The following is a 19,254-nucleotide window of genomic DNA, read 5'->3' as shown; positions in this document are numbered from 1 at the left end:
CTACATGTCCTGGTATCTTGCTGCAGCAAGTTTATAAGGAAGAATGTTGTGATTTTACATATTCATAACTTCTTTAAAAATAAAAACCCTAACATTACAAAGTGAGATACATATAAAATGTTAAACATAATATACTATACATAATACAGGTATTTTTATAAAATAGGACACCACCAAGATTTAAATAACTAAACAACGCTCTTGTTGAGTGACTTAGGATATAAAGTATAGCAAATTAAGGCAAACACAGTTATGAATAAGAACCTATGTACCAAGCACTAAAATACTAGAATTTCTCTTTCATTGGTCCTCATCATAAATTTGATTTTTAAAATACGATCAGAATTCGTTAATAAAAATCAAGTTGACAAGTTAATTTCAGTACACAGTGAATTGCTGCTTCTAGTCAAGATTGCAGGTGAAGTAACTGTGGCAGTTCCATCCACATCTCATTCACTTAATAGTAACACTAGTAGGTCTTACATCCTTTTTTTCATTTCATTCCTTGCCTCCTGCTTCTCCTCCCTGAAAGCTCATTCACCTGGAAACAAGCTAATAGAAGTTCACTTATAAAAAGGTAAAGCAGTCCATGCAGGAGACTGAAATAAACTTACTCCAGCAATCTGGCGTGATTGAGCTGATGGGAGGGGGGCATACGGCAGCAACTGAAGGTAATCACCTTCCTTCCAGAATTGTCATCACCTAGTGAAGAAAACAGTTAGTAAAGACAAAGCTCATTTACTTTTGCAATGGGACCTCAGTGATCTGAAGGAATGCCTTGTATCTTCTGATATTTGGGGCTACTATCTCCCATCATTACTCAAAACATTGCAAAACTTCACTGTGAAGTCACGTGTTGCCTACAGAAAGCAACTTGGCCACGGCTGCAGTGAGATGGAGCAGCTGCTGGGCAAATGAGGAAGCCAAGGTGAGAAAGTCATATTCAGAGGTGGTTGATGGTGCTCAACTCCTGACAGGGAACACTAAAGCCCACCTGCAGCATTCAGTTGTGGAAGAGAATAGGCCTGCTTTCTCTGGTAGTCTTGGAAGTGACCTGTGCTCAAACTCTTCATGCTTTATTTCTGGAATTTATGAGAATACCTCTCTGCCTATGAGCACTTTGGGCATCTCCTTCGTCACACATCTAAGTCAGATTTTTTTTAAACCAACTTAAGCTTCCTTAGATACTCTTTTCCAGAAGCACCGTGACATTCAGATGACAATTAAAATAAAACAAGCAAGGCATATAAACATGTTTTTCATAACCTGGAGACCCTTAAGTGTCCATCCCTTAGTTCCTCTGACTAAGCACATACTGCTGCACTGAAGTTCATTTACTCTTTGACTCGTGATAGCTTCACCCACACCGTGTCTATAGACAAGGCTGATGTTCATGCCATGACCACCCCACACCCTAGTTCCCCTATCTGGAAAGCCAGGCACGCAGGTTAAGTCATGATTGTACTGAAGGTAACTCAGCACTGGAGCCTGTGAGGTGCTAGGATTTTAACATATATCTACATGAAAGATAAAATACCTTTTAAAGAAACACAGAAACATCCCAGAAAACGTTGAGATTGAATTCATATTTCAGACATTTTTGGTATAATTTCAATGTTCAAACTAAATTATATTTAATACTTGCTTCTATTGCCACTAAAACATCAAAGTTTGGCTTTGATATCAATAGGAGTACAATAAAGTTATGAATTGGGCATTTTTTATAATTCTGTTGTTCCCCTTCCACCTCTAATTAACTAAATAGCTGTAGTGAATAAACAAATCGAAAAAGAAGTAAAATGGGGGAAGTTAAATCTGTAACAGAAACACTTAATAAATAAAATTATAGGAGCATTTCTATGAAAACTGGGCAGAACAGCTTCAGACCACTTCTTAAGATGTTCTAATTTGTATTACTGATGTTGGTTCAACTTACTTGATCTAAATGAACACTCCCCAGCTTTGCAAACACACATTATCCAGGAAAATCCACCAATGATGGTAAGTAATATCTTTTCTTTCATCCAACTCAGGAAGAGGTGGCTGTCCTCACCTGACAGGTTTCAGGTCAAAAACATAGCTTTGTATTGATCTATTTAATCCACAGTCTAATGTCATCAAACACTTTTTGGCTAGTAACTTCGACCCTCCCTGGAAAACGCACTTCTCCCCTTTCTGCACTGGTTTTGAGCTCCAGATATTCAGGAGGTATTCCCAAAGACCAAGTGCCTTCACTGCTTGGGTAATCACACTCCTCTAGCCACCTACCCATGCCTTTTTAGAAGTCACTGGCTCAGACTCAGCCCTCATGCAGGAAAAGGTCTGAGGGACTTCTCACACCTAAGGGTACGAGGCTCTTGCCTTTGGATCAGGCACCTGTTATTGTGCAGACACGTTCCTGGGCAGCCTCAGGATTATAATCAGCCAGGATTATTATCAGCCTCAGGATTATTATCAGCTGTGCTGGCCACAGAGCTGCTTCTGGGAGCACAGCCTGGTGAAGCCAGACTCCTCCTCTATGCTCAGTGAGTAAAGAGGGGTGTGTAGAGTACGCTGTCCAGAATAAGATTTATGTACATTAAAATTCAAACTATCTGCTGGGGTTGTATTTGTCTGGACTTCAATGAAACAGACATGAATCATACATCGCTTCTGAGATCAAACTTTGCAGCAGAAAAAAAAGTTACAGTAAGATACAGGAAAAGGCAAGTGGGAAAGGGGATTGTTCTTAATTAACAATTTGGATGGCACAGCACTTTTTAACTGCTTCTTGCAAATGAGGAGCGTTTTTTTCTAATGATATAGCTCATTCCAATTTGCAAATTAGATCTTTTGAATGGTGTCATTTTAGCATGACTTTTTAAGAGCTTTTGTTCTGAAGATACTAAACATTGCTATTTTATAAATGAAAAGTGAAATACCACTTTACTTCACTGAGGCTTGTCATTATCACATTACAGCAAAGCAACATCCTAAAGTCAACAGAAGTTTTGCCACTGGTTTCAATGGGAGTAGAAGAAGGGTCAAAATCCAGGGGACTTGGCTTGACAGTGAAAACACTTGCTCACATCTTTATTTCTTTGATAGATTTTAAGCCTGAGAAAGTAAGCCTAAACCTAAATTACACTATGTTAAATGCCCAGACTAACTGTGCTTTCGAGCCTCTTCCTACTCTCTGCAACTCAGGGAAATAAAGGGTCACAAAAAAGCGCCATGAAGTTTCTGTGTTTCGCTTAGGCTGAGTAATGGACAGTAAATATTCTCACAACTAATCCACTATGGGTCTCTGCCCCTCCATAATGACAAAACTGTTAGCCAGTTAAGAAATACACAGCCAAGATAACACAGCTGACTCTCAACATTAGCAGGAGAAGATTATACTTTTGGCTGTAGAGATTTAAGTTCTCTTTCTCCTGGCATTGATCACCTCAGCTGATCCTATGGAAATACACTACAATGGATATTAGCCATCTTAAAGATGAAGCATTAAAATATTCATTGTAGTGTTTACCCTTTGGGACAGAGACTGGATCCACCAAAGAAATACAGATAACAACACCAACCCTAAATTCCACAAGTCAACTTGTCTTGATTTCGGAAATTTCCCTTTTTGTGTTCATTGCTCTGGATTCTACTCATGTCCATCTGTTTATTTAAAAAAATGACTTTCTGTGAGAGGATTGCACCTGTACTGCATCTGGCTAATTCTGGAAAATGCTGAAATTGCAATTAAAATCCAGTACATGCTCAGGTGGCTTTCTAAACAGAAATTACTATAAGTGAATGTCCAGGAGATTTCCTACAACATGAACTGTGTTCATTTCCCTCAGAAAGCAAAGATTGCCCATCAAAGATTCCTCCATGAGCAATTGTTCTTTTTAATTTTTCTAGGAAAAATACTTTGCCATAGCACATTTTCTTCAGATCAGCTGAAAGCAAAAGCATAGCTTGCTTTTTGATGTAATTAATTATAATATTTACATTTCATCTATGTTCCTCTGAAACCATGTGAAGTAAGTCGAAACAAGAGCAAGTTAAATCTATTCCTGAAAGTAACCTCTCTAACGTCAGTATACTTATACCTGGCTGACTCTCTGGACTAGAGCAATGCTCTAGTCTTAAAATGGGCACTGAAAATCAAAACTGCTTTCAGTGATGCAAAACTAAGTATTCCAATAATTCACAGAAAGTGTAAAAAAAAAAAAATAAGGAAAGTAAAGAAACAGCAAAACAGTCAAACAGAAAGGGAATGTTATTTATATTTACTTGGTAAAGGGGAAATAGTGCTAGGCTTTTCTTTTTAATAAGGTATATTTGGGTGTACAATGAAGTGGTATATTGTCAGGACACCCAAACTAAAAATTGAGTTCACATTCACATTTGAATTTGGTATTTTGAGCCATCATTTGTTTTAGCAAGCCTGTTGCTCTATTAAATGATGTTTAAAGTAGACCTGTTATATTTCCACTGATTCAACAAGAAAGCACGTTTATATATCTTGATATAATTAACTCAGTTTTGTCTTTAAAAAAGACACTAATACTTACAAGTGGATGTTTGAAGACAGCAATGCAGTAAATAAGGATTTATTTCCTTTCACATTCTGAGAAGAAAATAATTGGAGAAAGAAGCAGGAGGAAAACTGGTACAGAATGTGTAAAACAGAAGTTCAATTCCTGCCTAAAGGAACTGAACCCATGTTTCTATCACTCAGGTAAGTTCCCTCTTCACTAGAGCAGGGAATATTTTTTATTGATGTCAACCTTTATTTTGGAGCTCCTCTCATAGCAATTGAGAAAAAGACATGACAATATTCAAATGGTTAGGACATGCTTTGTAAAGCACAAAGCCCACCTTAGAATCTGCTCTTGTGCTGCAAATAGGTTGCGAACCAGAGCCCTCGGCTTCCTGTTTCAAAAGCTGCCAAATCTTAGGTCTCTCTAGTGGATTTTTTGTTTTCCCCAAAAGGGTAGTCATGAAACAACGTTGGAGATACTGATTTCAGGAATACCCTTCGGGAATTAAAAAGGAAAAAAAAAAGAAAAAAGAAAAAAATTATATATCTAAATATTTTAAGGAAAAAAAATATCTTTAAAGCTCATTCTTCCCGATGGCACTGCAATTTACAGACCAGAGATCTGCTCCTGAACGTATCACAAGAAGTGGCAAAGCTGTCACTGAGATGGACTGAAAATTACTAGGAATTGTGTCTTAGGCTTATTAGGTATTTCATTGGAGTTTCTCCTTACATGCTCCAAAAACTAAATTACAACTTTACCTTTCAGAGTCTGATCTACATAATACTATTTTAATCAGTTTCTAATGCACTGGTTCAAAATCAGAAAGGGGCATGAAATCAACTGGATCTTGAATAAAAATATGGACAGTCTACAAAGACCCAGGCTGGATACCTAAAATCTTTACATGTAACTAGGAAAGCCATAAAAGGCTAAGAAGGGAAATATAGATTTAAAACAACTATGGACTTCAATTCCATTAAAATTTTTGTCTAACACATAAAAGGATGTCACTGGCAGTTAACAAATAGCATCAGAGACAGAGTCCTCCTAAATAAGAACGTATTCAAACGAAGTACTGCAAAAAGTTGTCAGCAATCATATTATAGAAAATACGGAAGCTCGATGCATCATGTATGCTTATATGTCCCTTCCTTTTTGCCCCAAAGAAAAATAATTTTTAGTTTCTTTTTAGGCAACAGATTGATTTTCTCCTTCAAAACAGAAATAAAAAGAACCAGTACTGCAGCATTAGTCTATTTACATATGTTTAGACTATTCAGCTGCATATTAGTACTAGTGACATAAATCAGTCTGTAATTAATAAACAATTATTAAAGCTAACATATTTTTAAGATGTCCCCTGTGCTTATTTAATTAATTGTATTTTCAAACTGTACAAATATAACCTCAAAAATCTCATTTGCACATAGTCAAAGGTATTGTTATGGAAAATGAGATGCAAAAAGGAATTTTAGATTATTTTTAAACTAACTGTTAGAACCTAGATCACTCGAAGAGATGGATAAATTACTGCAAATATTTTCACCTAAATGCTTTCTTTTTCTTCAATCACTTCAAACATTACATCTCATTGTCTTCCAGTCAGAGAATTAAAACTGAAGGAAAGGCTTTCAGAATTGCTTTAAAACAGCTACTCCAAACACTGAAGTTATGCTTTGTCTTATTCAAAAAGATTATTAAAACCATTACATACTAGGTACAAATGACTTAATTTTTTTTTTTTTTCAAAATGGACTGGTCTTTTCCAAGATGGGAAGAAGATATGAAGGACTCATCCCTTCCTCATTTGATTCTAAATCCAGAAAACGTTCCAACCTGACTCCACGCCAGTTAACACTGGGGATAGGGAGGTCTTGTTTTGTGGAGGTGAAGCACAGCTTCCCATCATATTTCACCTTCCCCGTGTTCTGCATTCACACGCACACCTCTGCATTCTCCTGCTAAACCCTCCTATCAGAGCTGTTTCACAGGGCGCAGGCTGCCTTGTGAAGCACGACTCCCAGCTTGTGCTTTGCATTTAAATCATCCAGTAGACGTGCAAAATTCCATCATATATTTCTGGCTGAAACAGTAGCTAAAGTGACTCTTTTCTGAGCTTAAACAATAGCTAGGGGACTTCATTTCCCCTACAAAAGACTGCAGTATTAAGGACAAAACCATCAGAGATAACCCAACATTACAGCCAAGATTCATCTTGTAAATACTTCCATTTGCTTCAGTGAATTTAAACCAGCAGTACACCTAATGTTTGGGGTTTATTCCAAGCAAACACTGATAGGGAGCAAGTTCCAAGATGAAACTTTAAAGATCTCTTTAAAAAACACAGTGGCTTTTGCTCCACTATACTGAAGCACATTCCCATTCTCTAACACAGGAATAAGACATATGTGTAAGATGCAGCCAGGTGGGACTGCCCAGGAAAGGCCAGGCTGGTTATCATTCTGTCCTCACCACATTTTCTGTTTCACTATCAACAAAACTGCAAATTTTTAAAAAGAGGTGTTCCAGTATATTTCATGTTCTCATTCCAAAATCTTCCCCTTTTTTTGTGTTCCCCCATCATTCCAAGTCAAATCACAGGGTCCTTCTGAAACTATGAAAGTTCCAGTTTTTGTTTGCCTTGGTAGTCAGTAAACTTTTATTTATTTGAAACAGCAGGGAATGTCTTATTGGTCAGTTGAGGAGAACTTACTAAGATTTCCAGCTTAACCGCTCTGCCCCCAGTAGGGAGCTTTGGCCAAGCACAGACTCAGGGGTCTCACAGCTCAGCACCCAGCAGCTCTGCTCATAGCTGCAAAAATTATGATGGTTCCTCCAAGAAAAATAAACACTCAAGGACCCTTTAGAATAAACACCAGCTAAACCAGACAAACACCAACTGTTTACAACTTCCAGGGCAGCTTTGAGTGAATCAAGAATAAGAAGCAACAACAGACATACACTAAATAGCTGTGCATGATTAAAGTTGAAGCAGTAAATACGTGGCCCATCACCATTTGATGTCAAGTATACTAGCAGGAGACAAAAAGTCTTGAAGATCTCTTTTAAAGCATTATCATGTAGTACTGCCTAATACAGCAGATGGAAGAGGTTCTTAGGTGGGCAGTTATAGTGACACTGGTATATCCAGTGTGTCTGTTAACACATCTATTTCACACTTTGTCAGTTTGATTCCAATGGTGTCACTAATAACCTTCACATCTTGGTATTTCCCCCATCCCAAATCTGGTGCTTGAGTGAGAAGCACCCCAGTGGGTTGGAAGGTAGTAGCTTTTGAATCATAAGAATGTGAATCTGTTATTCCCTTGTGTATGGATTTCAGTCTTATGTTGGGAGGTTAGTTTTGAGGCAGACAAAAGGTAATTATCCTGTAAATAAGTAGCTTCAAGAAGAGAAGTTACTATGGGTAAAATCCTCCTCCCACTATACTCAGATGTCAATCATAACTTCACTAGAAGACTGGCTTTGCTAAAGATTATATTCACCTGGATGGCTCACTAAAGTATGAGGTACAGAAAGTGTGCACAATACAACACAATTTAGACTTCATTAGGGTGAGCAGGGTTAAATATAACTATCTGTTTCCTATTGTATACATGTCTTTAGTACAGGATTGTTACTATTAATGCTATTTTAACAAGCACATTGATGCCAAAAACAAGCCAAAAGGAAAAAAATATGCAATACACACATCAAAGAGGTGCTTTTATATAATAAATGTGCCCGCATGTCTTACACATAGCCAGAATGTTTTAAAAATAAATAAACTGAAACATTAAACCATCCAGTATTCAAATATGCTATGTACCCATAGCTTCTGTCCATGTCACAACAGAAAGTCAGGTGATAAATGCAGGTAACATTTACATCCACAGTTTCCTTTCTGCCTTCTATTAGTTATCATACAGTAACCCATATCTCTTCACAGTTGCACACCCTTACCAGGGCAGACTAAAAAAATGGTTCTGTGGGGCTACAAAACACTGCAGGCTGTTCAAAAAACAAAAGAGCTTACCAGTGAAACAAAGTACAGATCTGTTACAGCCACACTTAGACCTCAGATTATAATATATTGCTACAGTCATATTTTAAAGCAAGATAAAGCTCAAATATTTGGCTCATAATTCATCTTTAGAAAAGCACTGAGTTCACATATTCTATTCAGCTGCTTTTCAGGATGAAAGCTGAAAGCATCAACATGATTCGTATGCATCACCTTGAGGAGTAGAGTAAGAAAAATGTGGTAAGGAGTCTCGTAACTGTGAAGCTGTAGTATTTTTCCAAACATACCTGCTAATTGGATGATGCCATGTCTCGCAACGTCATAGTAAGGGTGATTGATATTTAACTCGGGATCCTCAAGTGGCGGAGACGTGTTTGTTTCTTCCTGTTCTGACTGTGTATCTTCCGCTTCATCTTTCTGCAGTTCTAAAGGAGCAAGCAAGAATGCTTACAGTGCTAATGAACAAAGAAAAACTTTTGCCTCTGATAGATTATTGAAGGTTTGAATTTTAGCTCACTTGGCAAAAACACAGGCCTTTATCACCATTTGTTGCAGTTTCAGATAATTTTCTTGTTCTTTTCCCTTTGTCACATGTGGGAAAAGCAGCCCTTTAATACCTCAAAGCTACTTTCGCATCCTCCTTAAGATTACTGTTGCTGTGATGCTCACAAAAATCTTGACAATAACTGGACAGCTGTCTAGCTGTGACCTTGCTATTTACAACTCCTGGTTTTGTCTCATCATTTCCTACACTCCCACAATCTGCTTGTTGTATCCATCTACAGCTTCTTGTCTCTTACTTCAACGTTGTCCAAACGGGGGCGTCAAAGTTTCAGTGCACTAACGTGCGCATTGACAGCTATTCCACATTAACACCCTTCGTGAACGCTCTCTGAGAGAGGACTCATTACTTTGCATAAGGGTAGCAAAGTGCAAACAAATTTCCATCTCACCTCCACCAAAATCCACTGTTTCCTTGAAATCCTTTCATCTCCCAAAACTGCAATAGGCATGGTAGCCAAATGTCCATAGCCATATATTCCAGCTAGAGGCCAAGCTAAGGTGTAAATGTCTGCTCAAAAGCCCAGTGAAATCAATGGGCATCCTCCCCTCAACTTCAGTTCACTCTGGAGTGGATCTTCAAGTTCAAATCTGCTCCGGACTGAAATAATCAATACATGGTCAAACAATCTTGTTCCAGAGATTTGGGGTTTGGTTTGGTTTGTTTCTTGTTGGTTCCACCCCCCCTGAGTTTTTTTCCAAACCACTGTAAGGTTCAAAAGGAGCTGATCTCAATTACATATCCAAATGAACACAGATTCTGGGATAATTACCATTACAAACATTTCTATGCTATTCAAATGGTTTTCTAGAAACTGACTGGAATAACATTTTATTGACACATAAACACACAAATGTCTTGGTGGGTTAAAACAAGAAAAGGTATATGTAAAGAGAAAAATTGATGTCTGATAAGGTGCACCACCCCCTACTGTACATTAACTTATATCATGTAAGTTTTAATAACGAGCAATGACTAGTTTTATCTATAACACTATTAGTGCCACTTCAAAAAGTACTTCAAGACTATTTTGCCTTCTGATCATCCACATCTTTCATATGGCTTGACCAGCACACAAGACATTAGGTATTGATTTCAACCAGATTTATGTGCCGATAGCTAATAAGTGTTAGAGAAAAACACTTGCTAAGTATTTCAGAGTGCTTTCCACTCACAGTTTCCCAGTATCTTTCTATCTTACAAACAGACACACAAAAGCTTTATTGTCTCATTTTTATTTTTAACGTGATTTGTACCAAAAATGTGTTTCATAAGGATGAAAAAATGCCACTAGTGGCTGGGATTCTTGAAGACAAAGAGGAGCCAAGAATGTGTGTACTACTTCTACATTTCTTTATGTCTGAATTCACATTATAGCCTCCTCAGAAAATAAATCGGCAGTCCTATAGGAAAAAAAAATATACACCTGCTTTTAGAAATATGCCATTAGAGTCCTCCTTATACACACACAAAAAAGTTAGAATTCTTATTATCATCTCCAAAACGTTTATTTTTCTACCCTTTAAATGTGTAACATACATAAAAAGCTACACTAACCTTAACTGGAAAAGTATTCTTTCACTTTGAAGAATGTGCTTGTGCCAAGAGCCAAGAGGAATAATACAAACATAATGCAGGACATAAATTTCATTTTTTTCCTTTTTTATATATTTAACTCATCTCAAAACTCAGAACAAGAAAACCACTATTTTGTTTCATAGCGTTTGTTTGTGGTTTTTTTTCATGTCTGAGCACAGTAACCACCTAAAGCAACAAGAAGTTGTGAAGGGGAGGGGGAAGAAGAAATAGAAAATGCTAGTCTGTGTGGATGCAAAGCACGAGCTGTGAACCATTTGCCAGAATTCACAGAAACTTAACAGGCTTTATTAAAAGTGCTACGTATATTCAAGTTAAACACAACAGAAACAACCAGTATCCTAACTGCAGCCTTTGGTACAGAGAGGCAGAGGTCAATTCCTTCTGTAAAAAATTAGTTTGTATTACACATAAAAATAGATGCATTTCCAAAAAAACAGAGGTAAGGATTTGTAAACAAAGCCTGGAGATGTAGTAAATAACTAGAGAGGACACACACTTATTTGCACTGCAGTTATTCACAGGGACTAAAGAAGTACCGACATATACAGAAAAGCTAGGTAACCCTAACCTAGCAAGAGAAAATTGTTTGTTTGTTTTTAATGTGTGAACAAAAGGACTGGAGCTCAAAAGATTCTTCCTAATAAACATTAAAAAAAAAAAAGATTAATTATTCCAAACTGAGGGAGACTTCAGCTCCATTTTTCTCTTGCAAATGATAGAGTTTATTGTCCTGCTCCATGAGGCACAGCAGAGGATCATCTGTTACTATGCACACTGTTAATACTTCTCAACCCAGGCTGGGAAACAACAGGAGGGGCCTGATCCACATGTCGCCAAGGCTGAGGGTAAAATTGCGTTCAGTGGGTTTTAAATCAGGCTGTAGAAGTAAAAAGCCAGCCTGCTGCTGAAAGGCATGACATGGAGAAATCCGAATGAAGGTGAAGGACAGGGAATGGAAGGTGGAGGTTAAAAAAAAAAATAATAATAACAAGGGGAAAAAAAAAAAACCAGCTCTGGAAGACTCTTGTTCCGGGGTTCAGCCTGGCATCCTCAAAAACTCCAGGAAAAAAAAATGTAACACTGATCTTTCCAAATGGTGAGGCCCCTCATGCCACAGTCATATTGCTCAGCTCGACTAACATCTTTGGAGATATCATGCAATACAGCAATCTCTATGTTCATTCAATACTTGTCTCTTTGGAGTAATGACTCCCATTTGTGCCACAATATGTGATGATGGTGATATTCCAATAGCCTAGAATTGCACTAGGAACATCTACCAATAATTCATAAAAGCTGAATGTATTGAACTAACCTTCAACCCTAATGGCTTTAATAGGGTACACATCAGTACAGCAGCTGTAACTCATACTGGATTGCTCGAAGAACTATTACCAAATGTTGGTGAAGCCTCTCACTTACTGAAGATGCTCTATTAAATCACCTGTAACTCTACACAGACGTCATTTGAAGTATAATAAAAAAATATTTACCTATTTCAGCTAACTTCTCATAGTCAATCTCAGACATGTTATCTCTTAGGAACAAGTCTATGCAGATCTTGCTAACTGATTCTTGCAGGATGAAATCGTCCTTGGGTCAATCCTACAAAAATAAACACAAGTAGCTGTCATCACAATGTGGTATATTTTACCCACTATACAGATATAAAAAGAAAAAAAAAAAAAAGAAACAACACCCCTGAAATCCTACTGCCCAATTATTGTTGAGGAACCAGCTCATCGGATTTTCGTTACCATTTTCTTAAAACATAGCGTATTATAGAAGTATTTTCAAACAGTGGTTCATAAAAAAGCAAAGCTATGTATAATAGCAAGACTTTCAACAAATTGATCTGTTTGTGGTTCCCCCCCCCCCACCCAGTGCATTTGTTCTATAAAATACATACATATTACACATTTTTAATTATAAACATCAGAACTGCAGATTAATTTATTTCTGGAAACAACTTAAATGTTTTCTTAATCTTATATCTTTGGTAAAGGAGATAGTTATACTTCATACCCTCACACCAAAGTCACTTATTCTACAGCAGTTTTAAGTTTTATTACAGAAAACATTCTATACCTTACATTTCACATGAAAGAGGTTCATGAAAATTTCAAGTGAGCATTAACATATAAAAGAACTGAAAAAACAGCAGATCCTGTATGTAATCACTGCTTTTTGTCATAGGCTCTGCAGAGTGCTTTGTAAACAGAATACTAAGTAACACACCCAAAGTGAGCATCAGGAGCAAAGAATATGATTTAGAAGATCTGCTTTCCCAAGCAGCTGCTCCAAAAGGCAAAATAAGTACTTCCTTTACATTAAAAATCCAAACTCGCGTGTGGAGATGAGAAAGAAATTGAGCTTTTGTAACTCTCCTTTTAATTTAATCTAAAACCATGGTTTTAAACCAGTTTGGTTTCAGCTAAACAAGTTAAATAAAAATAAAACCAGACAAATTCCTGGCTTGGCTGTTGAGAAAAGGTATACACAAGCATGATTTTTCTCCTCCGACAAGAGGTTAGATTTTGTATTCCTACTTCAAAGTATTGAAACTGGGAAGTTATTTTGGACCAAAAAAAGACCAGACAGTTTGCCAGCTTGCTGCTGCCCACCTTGCACATCCCAAAGCTTGATACTACAGGTATGAATTAGAGACAAATTCTAACCAGCTAATGCAAAGTCTATCCTTTGAGTATTTCCTTTGCATCCTAGTATATAACTAAAATTCCCAGGTACTACAGTTAAACAAGTACCTGTTAAAATTCATAATATCTAAAAGAGCTTCTGATGTCTAATGAAATTTTCCCATAAATTTTCAAAACATTTCACAGACCTGATACTAATTAAGTAGTAATTATCAAAGGCAGCCATGCATTTTGATAACTTGCTGCACTGCAGGTAAAATATGAACATGGCTCTACCTCTTTGAAGATTTTCAAATGCTCACCAATTATTTTATAAATAGTTAACTTCATTTACAGGAAACTCTCAATGTAAAACCACATACACAGGGAAAAGTCCCATTAAGTGCAAAAGAGAAAATTTTGCAATTTCTCACTCAACAACACTTTCCTCAAAAAACGAAACCAATTCTGGGCCAGATATATTTCTTTTCATTTAAATTTTACTACATGGCATTCAAAATGATAATTCCATTGTTGTTTTTTAAATTAAGATGCAAACAAAATCCTTTGTGATTGATATTCCAGCCAGTAATTAATTTGTTTATTATCATTCTGAGTCGTATTTAAACATTTCTAAAATCAGCAATTAGCAACTAGTCTGATAATTCATGTTTTATTTAACAAGTAATTTGTGGCAGGTATTGCACATGATTTAGTAGTTGACATAGTTTATTCATAAGTATTTGCTAAATTATCTGATCACCTGTGATGGTCAAGAGTAAATGGTACCTATCTGCTTTGAATTAAAAAAAAAAAAAAAAATAAAAAAAATTAAAATGTTTTTAAGCAAAATGTTGCTGCTAAATAAGGAAAGTTGACTTTTTCAACTTTATTTAACAATTTGCTCCCAAATTTTTCCTAAACAAAATGTTTACATTTTGTAGGAAGATAATGATATTAAGAAGTTTTCCAGGGCCTCCAAATTCAGCCTTTCAGCTCACACTTGTATTCACACCTCTTTTAGCCTCCAACACCACCCACTAGGTACTTCAAGCAGGCATTTCAGCTCTTTGCTGAAGTTGGAACTTGACCATAATAAGCTTTGTGAGGTTATTTTTCTGTTACGTTTGTCAGTTTAGTTTCCATAGACTACTGTATTGGGTTTGCGTGGCAAGGTTTTGGTAGTGGGGGGTAGAAAGGAGGCTTTTGTGAGAAGCTGCTAGAAGTTTCCCCCATGTCTGACAGAGACAATACCAGCCAGCTTCAAGATGGACCTGCTGCTGGCCAAGGCCAAGCCCATCAGCGACGGAGGTCATGCCTTTGCGATAACAGAGATAAGAAGGGGGGAAAAAAACCCTGCCTAATTGCAGCTGGAAAAGAGGAGTGAGAATACGTGAGCGAAAACAGCCCTGTAGACAGCCAGATCAGTGAAGGAGCGGCAGAAGCTGCTCCAGGCCCAGAGCAGTGGTTCCCCTGCAGCCTGTGGTGCAGCCCATGGTGAGGCCAGCTGTCCCCCTGCAGCCCATGGAGATCCATGGTGGAGCAGATCTAAACCTGCAGCCCACAGAGGACCCTACACCAGCGCAGGTGGATGCCCAAAGGAGTCTGTGACCTCATGGGAAGCCCACACTGGAACAGGTTCCTGGCAGGACCTGTGACCCCACGAAGACAGGAGTCCAGGATGGAGCAGGTTTGCTGGCAGGACTTGCGACCCCGTGGGGGATCCACGCTGGAGTAATCTGCTCCTGAAGGGCTGCACCCTGTGGAAAGGTCCCATGCTGAGCAGTCTATGAAGAACTGTAGCCCATGGGAAGGACTCACGTTGGAGAAGTTTGCAGAGAACTGTCTGCCATGGGAGGGACCTCACACTGGAGCAGGGGAAGAGTAGGAAGGAGCAGCAGAGATAACGTGTGATGAACAGACCGCAACCCCCATTCCCTGTCCCCCTGTGCCACTTGGGGGGAGGAGACAGAGAAACTGGGAGTGAAGTTGAGCCCAGGAAGACATGAGGGGTGCAGGGAAGGTGTTTCAAGACTTTATTTATTGGTAATAAATTAACTTTTCTGAGTCAACTCTGTTTTGCCCATGATGGTAATTGCTGAGTGATCTGTCCCTGTCCTTATCTCAACCCACGAGCCTTTTGTTATATTTTTCTCTCCCCTGTCCAGCTGAGGAGGGGAGAGATTAAGTAACTGGTGGGTACCTGGTGTTCATCCAGGGTCAACCCACCACAGCTACCACCTGCATTCAGCCAGACTTTCAGAACCAAGAAAGCCAATGTTCAGTGTATCTGATCTTCACAGACTTCATCCCAACCACATATTCCCCAAAGAGCTTGTAAGGAAATGGGGCACCACCTTCCTTCTAAAGTACCTATTTACACCAATCCTTTCCATCCTATTGAATTTTAACTGCAAGTTGTAAATAAAATCATAAGTCACAAAAACTAGCCTATATCCTTGACACTAGAATGCTTTTCAGATGACGTGAGTAATGAAAGTCTCAATGAACTGATGGAAGAGGGGAAAAAAAGCTCTCTCAGCCCCCACTTAAAAAAATATATGTATAGATATATGTACACAATCCTTCTGCTGCATAGCATAGAATAGTATCTAATTTATCCTTCATACTAATTGCTAATGCTATAGTTAGAAGCAGTGGCTCAATCTAAAGAGGACAGATTTAAATCTCTCCCAAAACCTGCTGAAAAACATCTGGCTTTTGAACAGCAAAGTTACTGTACAAGTGAGAGCAACTATGATAGCGCTAAAACATTTGCAAATGTTTAATGCACAAAGTTACGAGGAAGCTAGAAATAATTTAGGCGGAATCAAAGAAGAAAGGAAATGAGGACGAAACCATCTGCCTGGTTTTCAGCTTACTGTTCCCTTGGGGCAGCAATTAGAAAGTTTCCAGTTACGAGACAAATTTACTGTAGCACCCTCGGAAATTGATTTCCCGTTGACCGCAGCATTCTCTGTTCCTAGGAGATAACATAATCTCCTTAATAGCGTTCCATGCCACGTATCGCCGTTTCTAGTAAACTGTCAGATTTAGTGCCTTCCCCCACCTCAACCCACCAAAAAGGCAGTAAAAAAAAGCCCCAGAAAGAGCCAAACTACAAGCCTTCCATTAATAATAGAAATTTGGAAGTATTTTACAAAATACCACATCCTATATCCCTCCACAGGCAAGGTTATTACTTACTGACATCACTAAAAGAACATTATGCTATCGAAAATAAAGGCAGACACGCACACAGAACTACTTGATAATGAACTCGCATCTACGGATAGTCCAAACAAAGGCCAGGGATTCCTCGCAACATTTGTCAGAGTTGCAGACATCTTTGATGCCTATTCTTTTTGTTTGTTCAGCTGTCAGATACATTCTACTTCAAATTTAAATAGTGTGCTTCTCCTTTTTTTTTTGCCCTGATGTTCTTGCCTTCCTCTGATATTCTTTGTTACTCTTAAAAGGTGTGACACAGCTCACTGTGTAACATCAGTCTGCAATTTACATTTTGATAGCATGAGAATTCTACATACAGCCAGTATGTGCTAAGGGGTATTGTCTACAAAACCAGGTAAAGTGGTTTCAGAATATTATTATTTATAGTACTGTGGGAACTTTGCTATGGAATTTATAAACACAGCAACGCATGAGCTGAGTGAACAATATACTAATGAAAAGCGTATTCAAAGCATCCTGCTCTTCTTCCCATAGGTTGTCTGCACCAACATAAATTTTTCCTCGGTGTATTTCCCACACAATGGCTACCAAACCAAAATCCCATGTTCTTCATCAGCAGTTTGTTTCAGGTATTTGACATCATTGATTTTCACATTCTTTATTGACCTACCATTCTTTGTTGGCAATATGTTGGTGAAAATCAGATAAAATGTGTATAGGAATTAGACACACAGAGGATGAAGTGCCAGGAAGAATCATATAACTGTAGAATGTCCTGAGTTGGAAGGGACCCACAAGGATCGTCAAGTACAACTCCTGTCCCTGCATATGACGACTTCAAAATTCATACCATGTGTCTGAGGGTGTTGTCCAGTCTTTTCCTGAACACTGTCAGGCTTGGGGCCATGACACCTCCCTGGGGAGCCTGTTCCAGTGCTCCACCATCCTCTGCTTGAAGAAACTTTTCCCAATGTCCAACCTAAACCTCCCCTGGCACATCTTCCTGACATTCCTTTGGGATCTGCCATTGATGATCAGAGAGAAGAGATCAGTGCCTGCCCGTCTTTCTCCCCTTGTGAGGAAGCTGTAGCTGCTATGAGGTCTCTCCTCAGTCTCCTCCAGGCTGAACAAACCAAGTGACTTCAGCCGCTCCTCATATGGCTTCCTCTCCAGTACACAGGCCTGTGGTTCTTTAAGCCCCCTTCATTATAAGGACTGATCTAGGTCTAGTTCTACTAGTGTCAAAAGCCTGCCTTGCTACTTTGAGGTACCTAGACCAATTTTTGTGTCAGAAAATAAAATCAAGCAGGTTACCATATATCCACACATACAATGCACGGATTAGCTTTTAAAAAGGCAACTGGCTCGGTAGCAGAGCAGTTGTACATCCAAGCAAGGAACAGGAGCAGTGCATGCAATGGCAGCATTCCCTCTCACTGCTCACCGCCTCTGCACAGAGCAGCCTTGGCTTCCAGCGGGCTCCCTGTCCCCGATCCCCTGGCCAGCTCTTCTTGTTCTCTCGGCTTCTGCTCCCCATTTTATGCAAAAATGCTGTGGGGGTGGGCAACCTGAGAGAACGGAGTACACACTGACTCATTATAAAATACCAGTACTTTTTAACATTGGAGTTATTTGAGATCCACATCCAGATGAAAATATAGGAAATACTTTCTTTGGACTTTCTGCAAAATACCGGACCATAGAAACTCCTAAGTTTCACTCGGCAGCAAGTAGGGGTTTGGTTTTGGTTTGGGGTGGGTTTGTTTGTTTGTTATTTTTTTTGTTTGTTTGTTTTTTTAATCTGTAGCTGCCCTACTAACACTTCTAAGCTACCTGCATTTCTCTCTCTCCCACCACTCTCTCTTGCTTCTCTTCTTTCTTTGTGCCAGGCAGCTGTTTATACTGTATATGTAACCAAACAAGTAGCAGAGGTTTACAGGGTTCACACATAGGACCCAGATTCCCCCAAAATATGGGAGACATTTGGTGCAGTACTTCTGCTGAGAAAAAAAAAAAAAAGAAAAAAACAACCAACCAACCAACAAAAACTCACAAACCCACAGCACCAACAAGAAACAAAACCCCACCACTTTTCCTGTAGAAGCTGGTGCCCTAGCATCACGACACTGGGCTGCTACTGCTGCACAATGAGAGGCTGCAGGTAGGGAGGGGATGCAGTACAGCCTTGCTTGCTGCTGTACCTTCACTCAACATCAAGGGATCATAGAATCACAGAATAATTTCAGTTGGAAGAGACCCCCAGGATCATCAAGTCCAACTATAACCTAACCTCTCTCTAGCACTGAATCATGTCCCTAAGAACCTCATCTAAGGGAGTCTATACACCTAAAGCGACGCTCTCTGCTTTATCTGACAGCAGCTTGCTTCTTTTGGGGAGTATACAGGGTCCTAAAGTCAGGCCTTCATGCAAGAAAACAAAACAAAACAACAACAATAAAAAAGAGACAAAACAAAAACAACCACCAGACAGAGAGATGAAACCATTCTGAAAATAAAGTGGGTCTCCTGTCTGTGGCAATGATTTCTCCTTCCACACTAGGAACTAATACAGCTTCACCCTACAGCCTGGCCTCTCATACTCTGCAAGGATGAGGTTTTGCATCCAGTAAGCAAAGCTGCAGGGCAGCTTCTCCAGCCTTGCACAGAACTGAAATATCCTTTTCAAAATGAAAATACTGGGAAGCCTGGAAAAGTAAATAT

General features: G+C 38.8%; 1 protein-coding gene across 1 annotated transcript in view; it reads right to left on the bottom strand.

Moving 5' to 3' along the window:
- The window catches only part of ARHGAP8 (Rho GTPase activating protein 8), an 88,424-nt gene that overhangs the window by 51,050 nt on the left and 18,120 nt on the right, over positions 1 to 19,254 (bottom strand). Inside the window, exons 2-4 of the mRNA XM_065862590.2 lie at positions 12,199 to 12,310; positions 8,832 to 8,969; positions 615 to 702 (exon numbers count right to left, since the gene is read on the bottom strand). Of these exons, the coding sequence (XP_065718662.1) occupies positions 615 to 702; positions 8,832 to 8,969; positions 12,199 to 12,235 (263 nt within the window). The 5' untranslated portion in view covers positions 12,236 to 12,310. The remainder of the gene's footprint in view (positions 1 to 614; positions 703 to 8,831; positions 8,970 to 12,198; positions 12,311 to 19,254) is intronic.

Source organism: Patagioenas fasciata, chromosome 1 (assembly GCF_037038585.1).
Source record: "Patagioenas fasciata isolate bPatFas1 chromosome 1, bPatFas1.hap1, whole genome shotgun sequence".
Classification (NCBI taxonomy): Eukaryota; Metazoa; Chordata; class Aves; order Columbiformes; family Columbidae; genus Patagioenas; species Patagioenas fasciata.
Note: the sequence above shows the minus strand (reverse complement) of the source record. Positions and strands in the feature narration are given on the sequence as shown.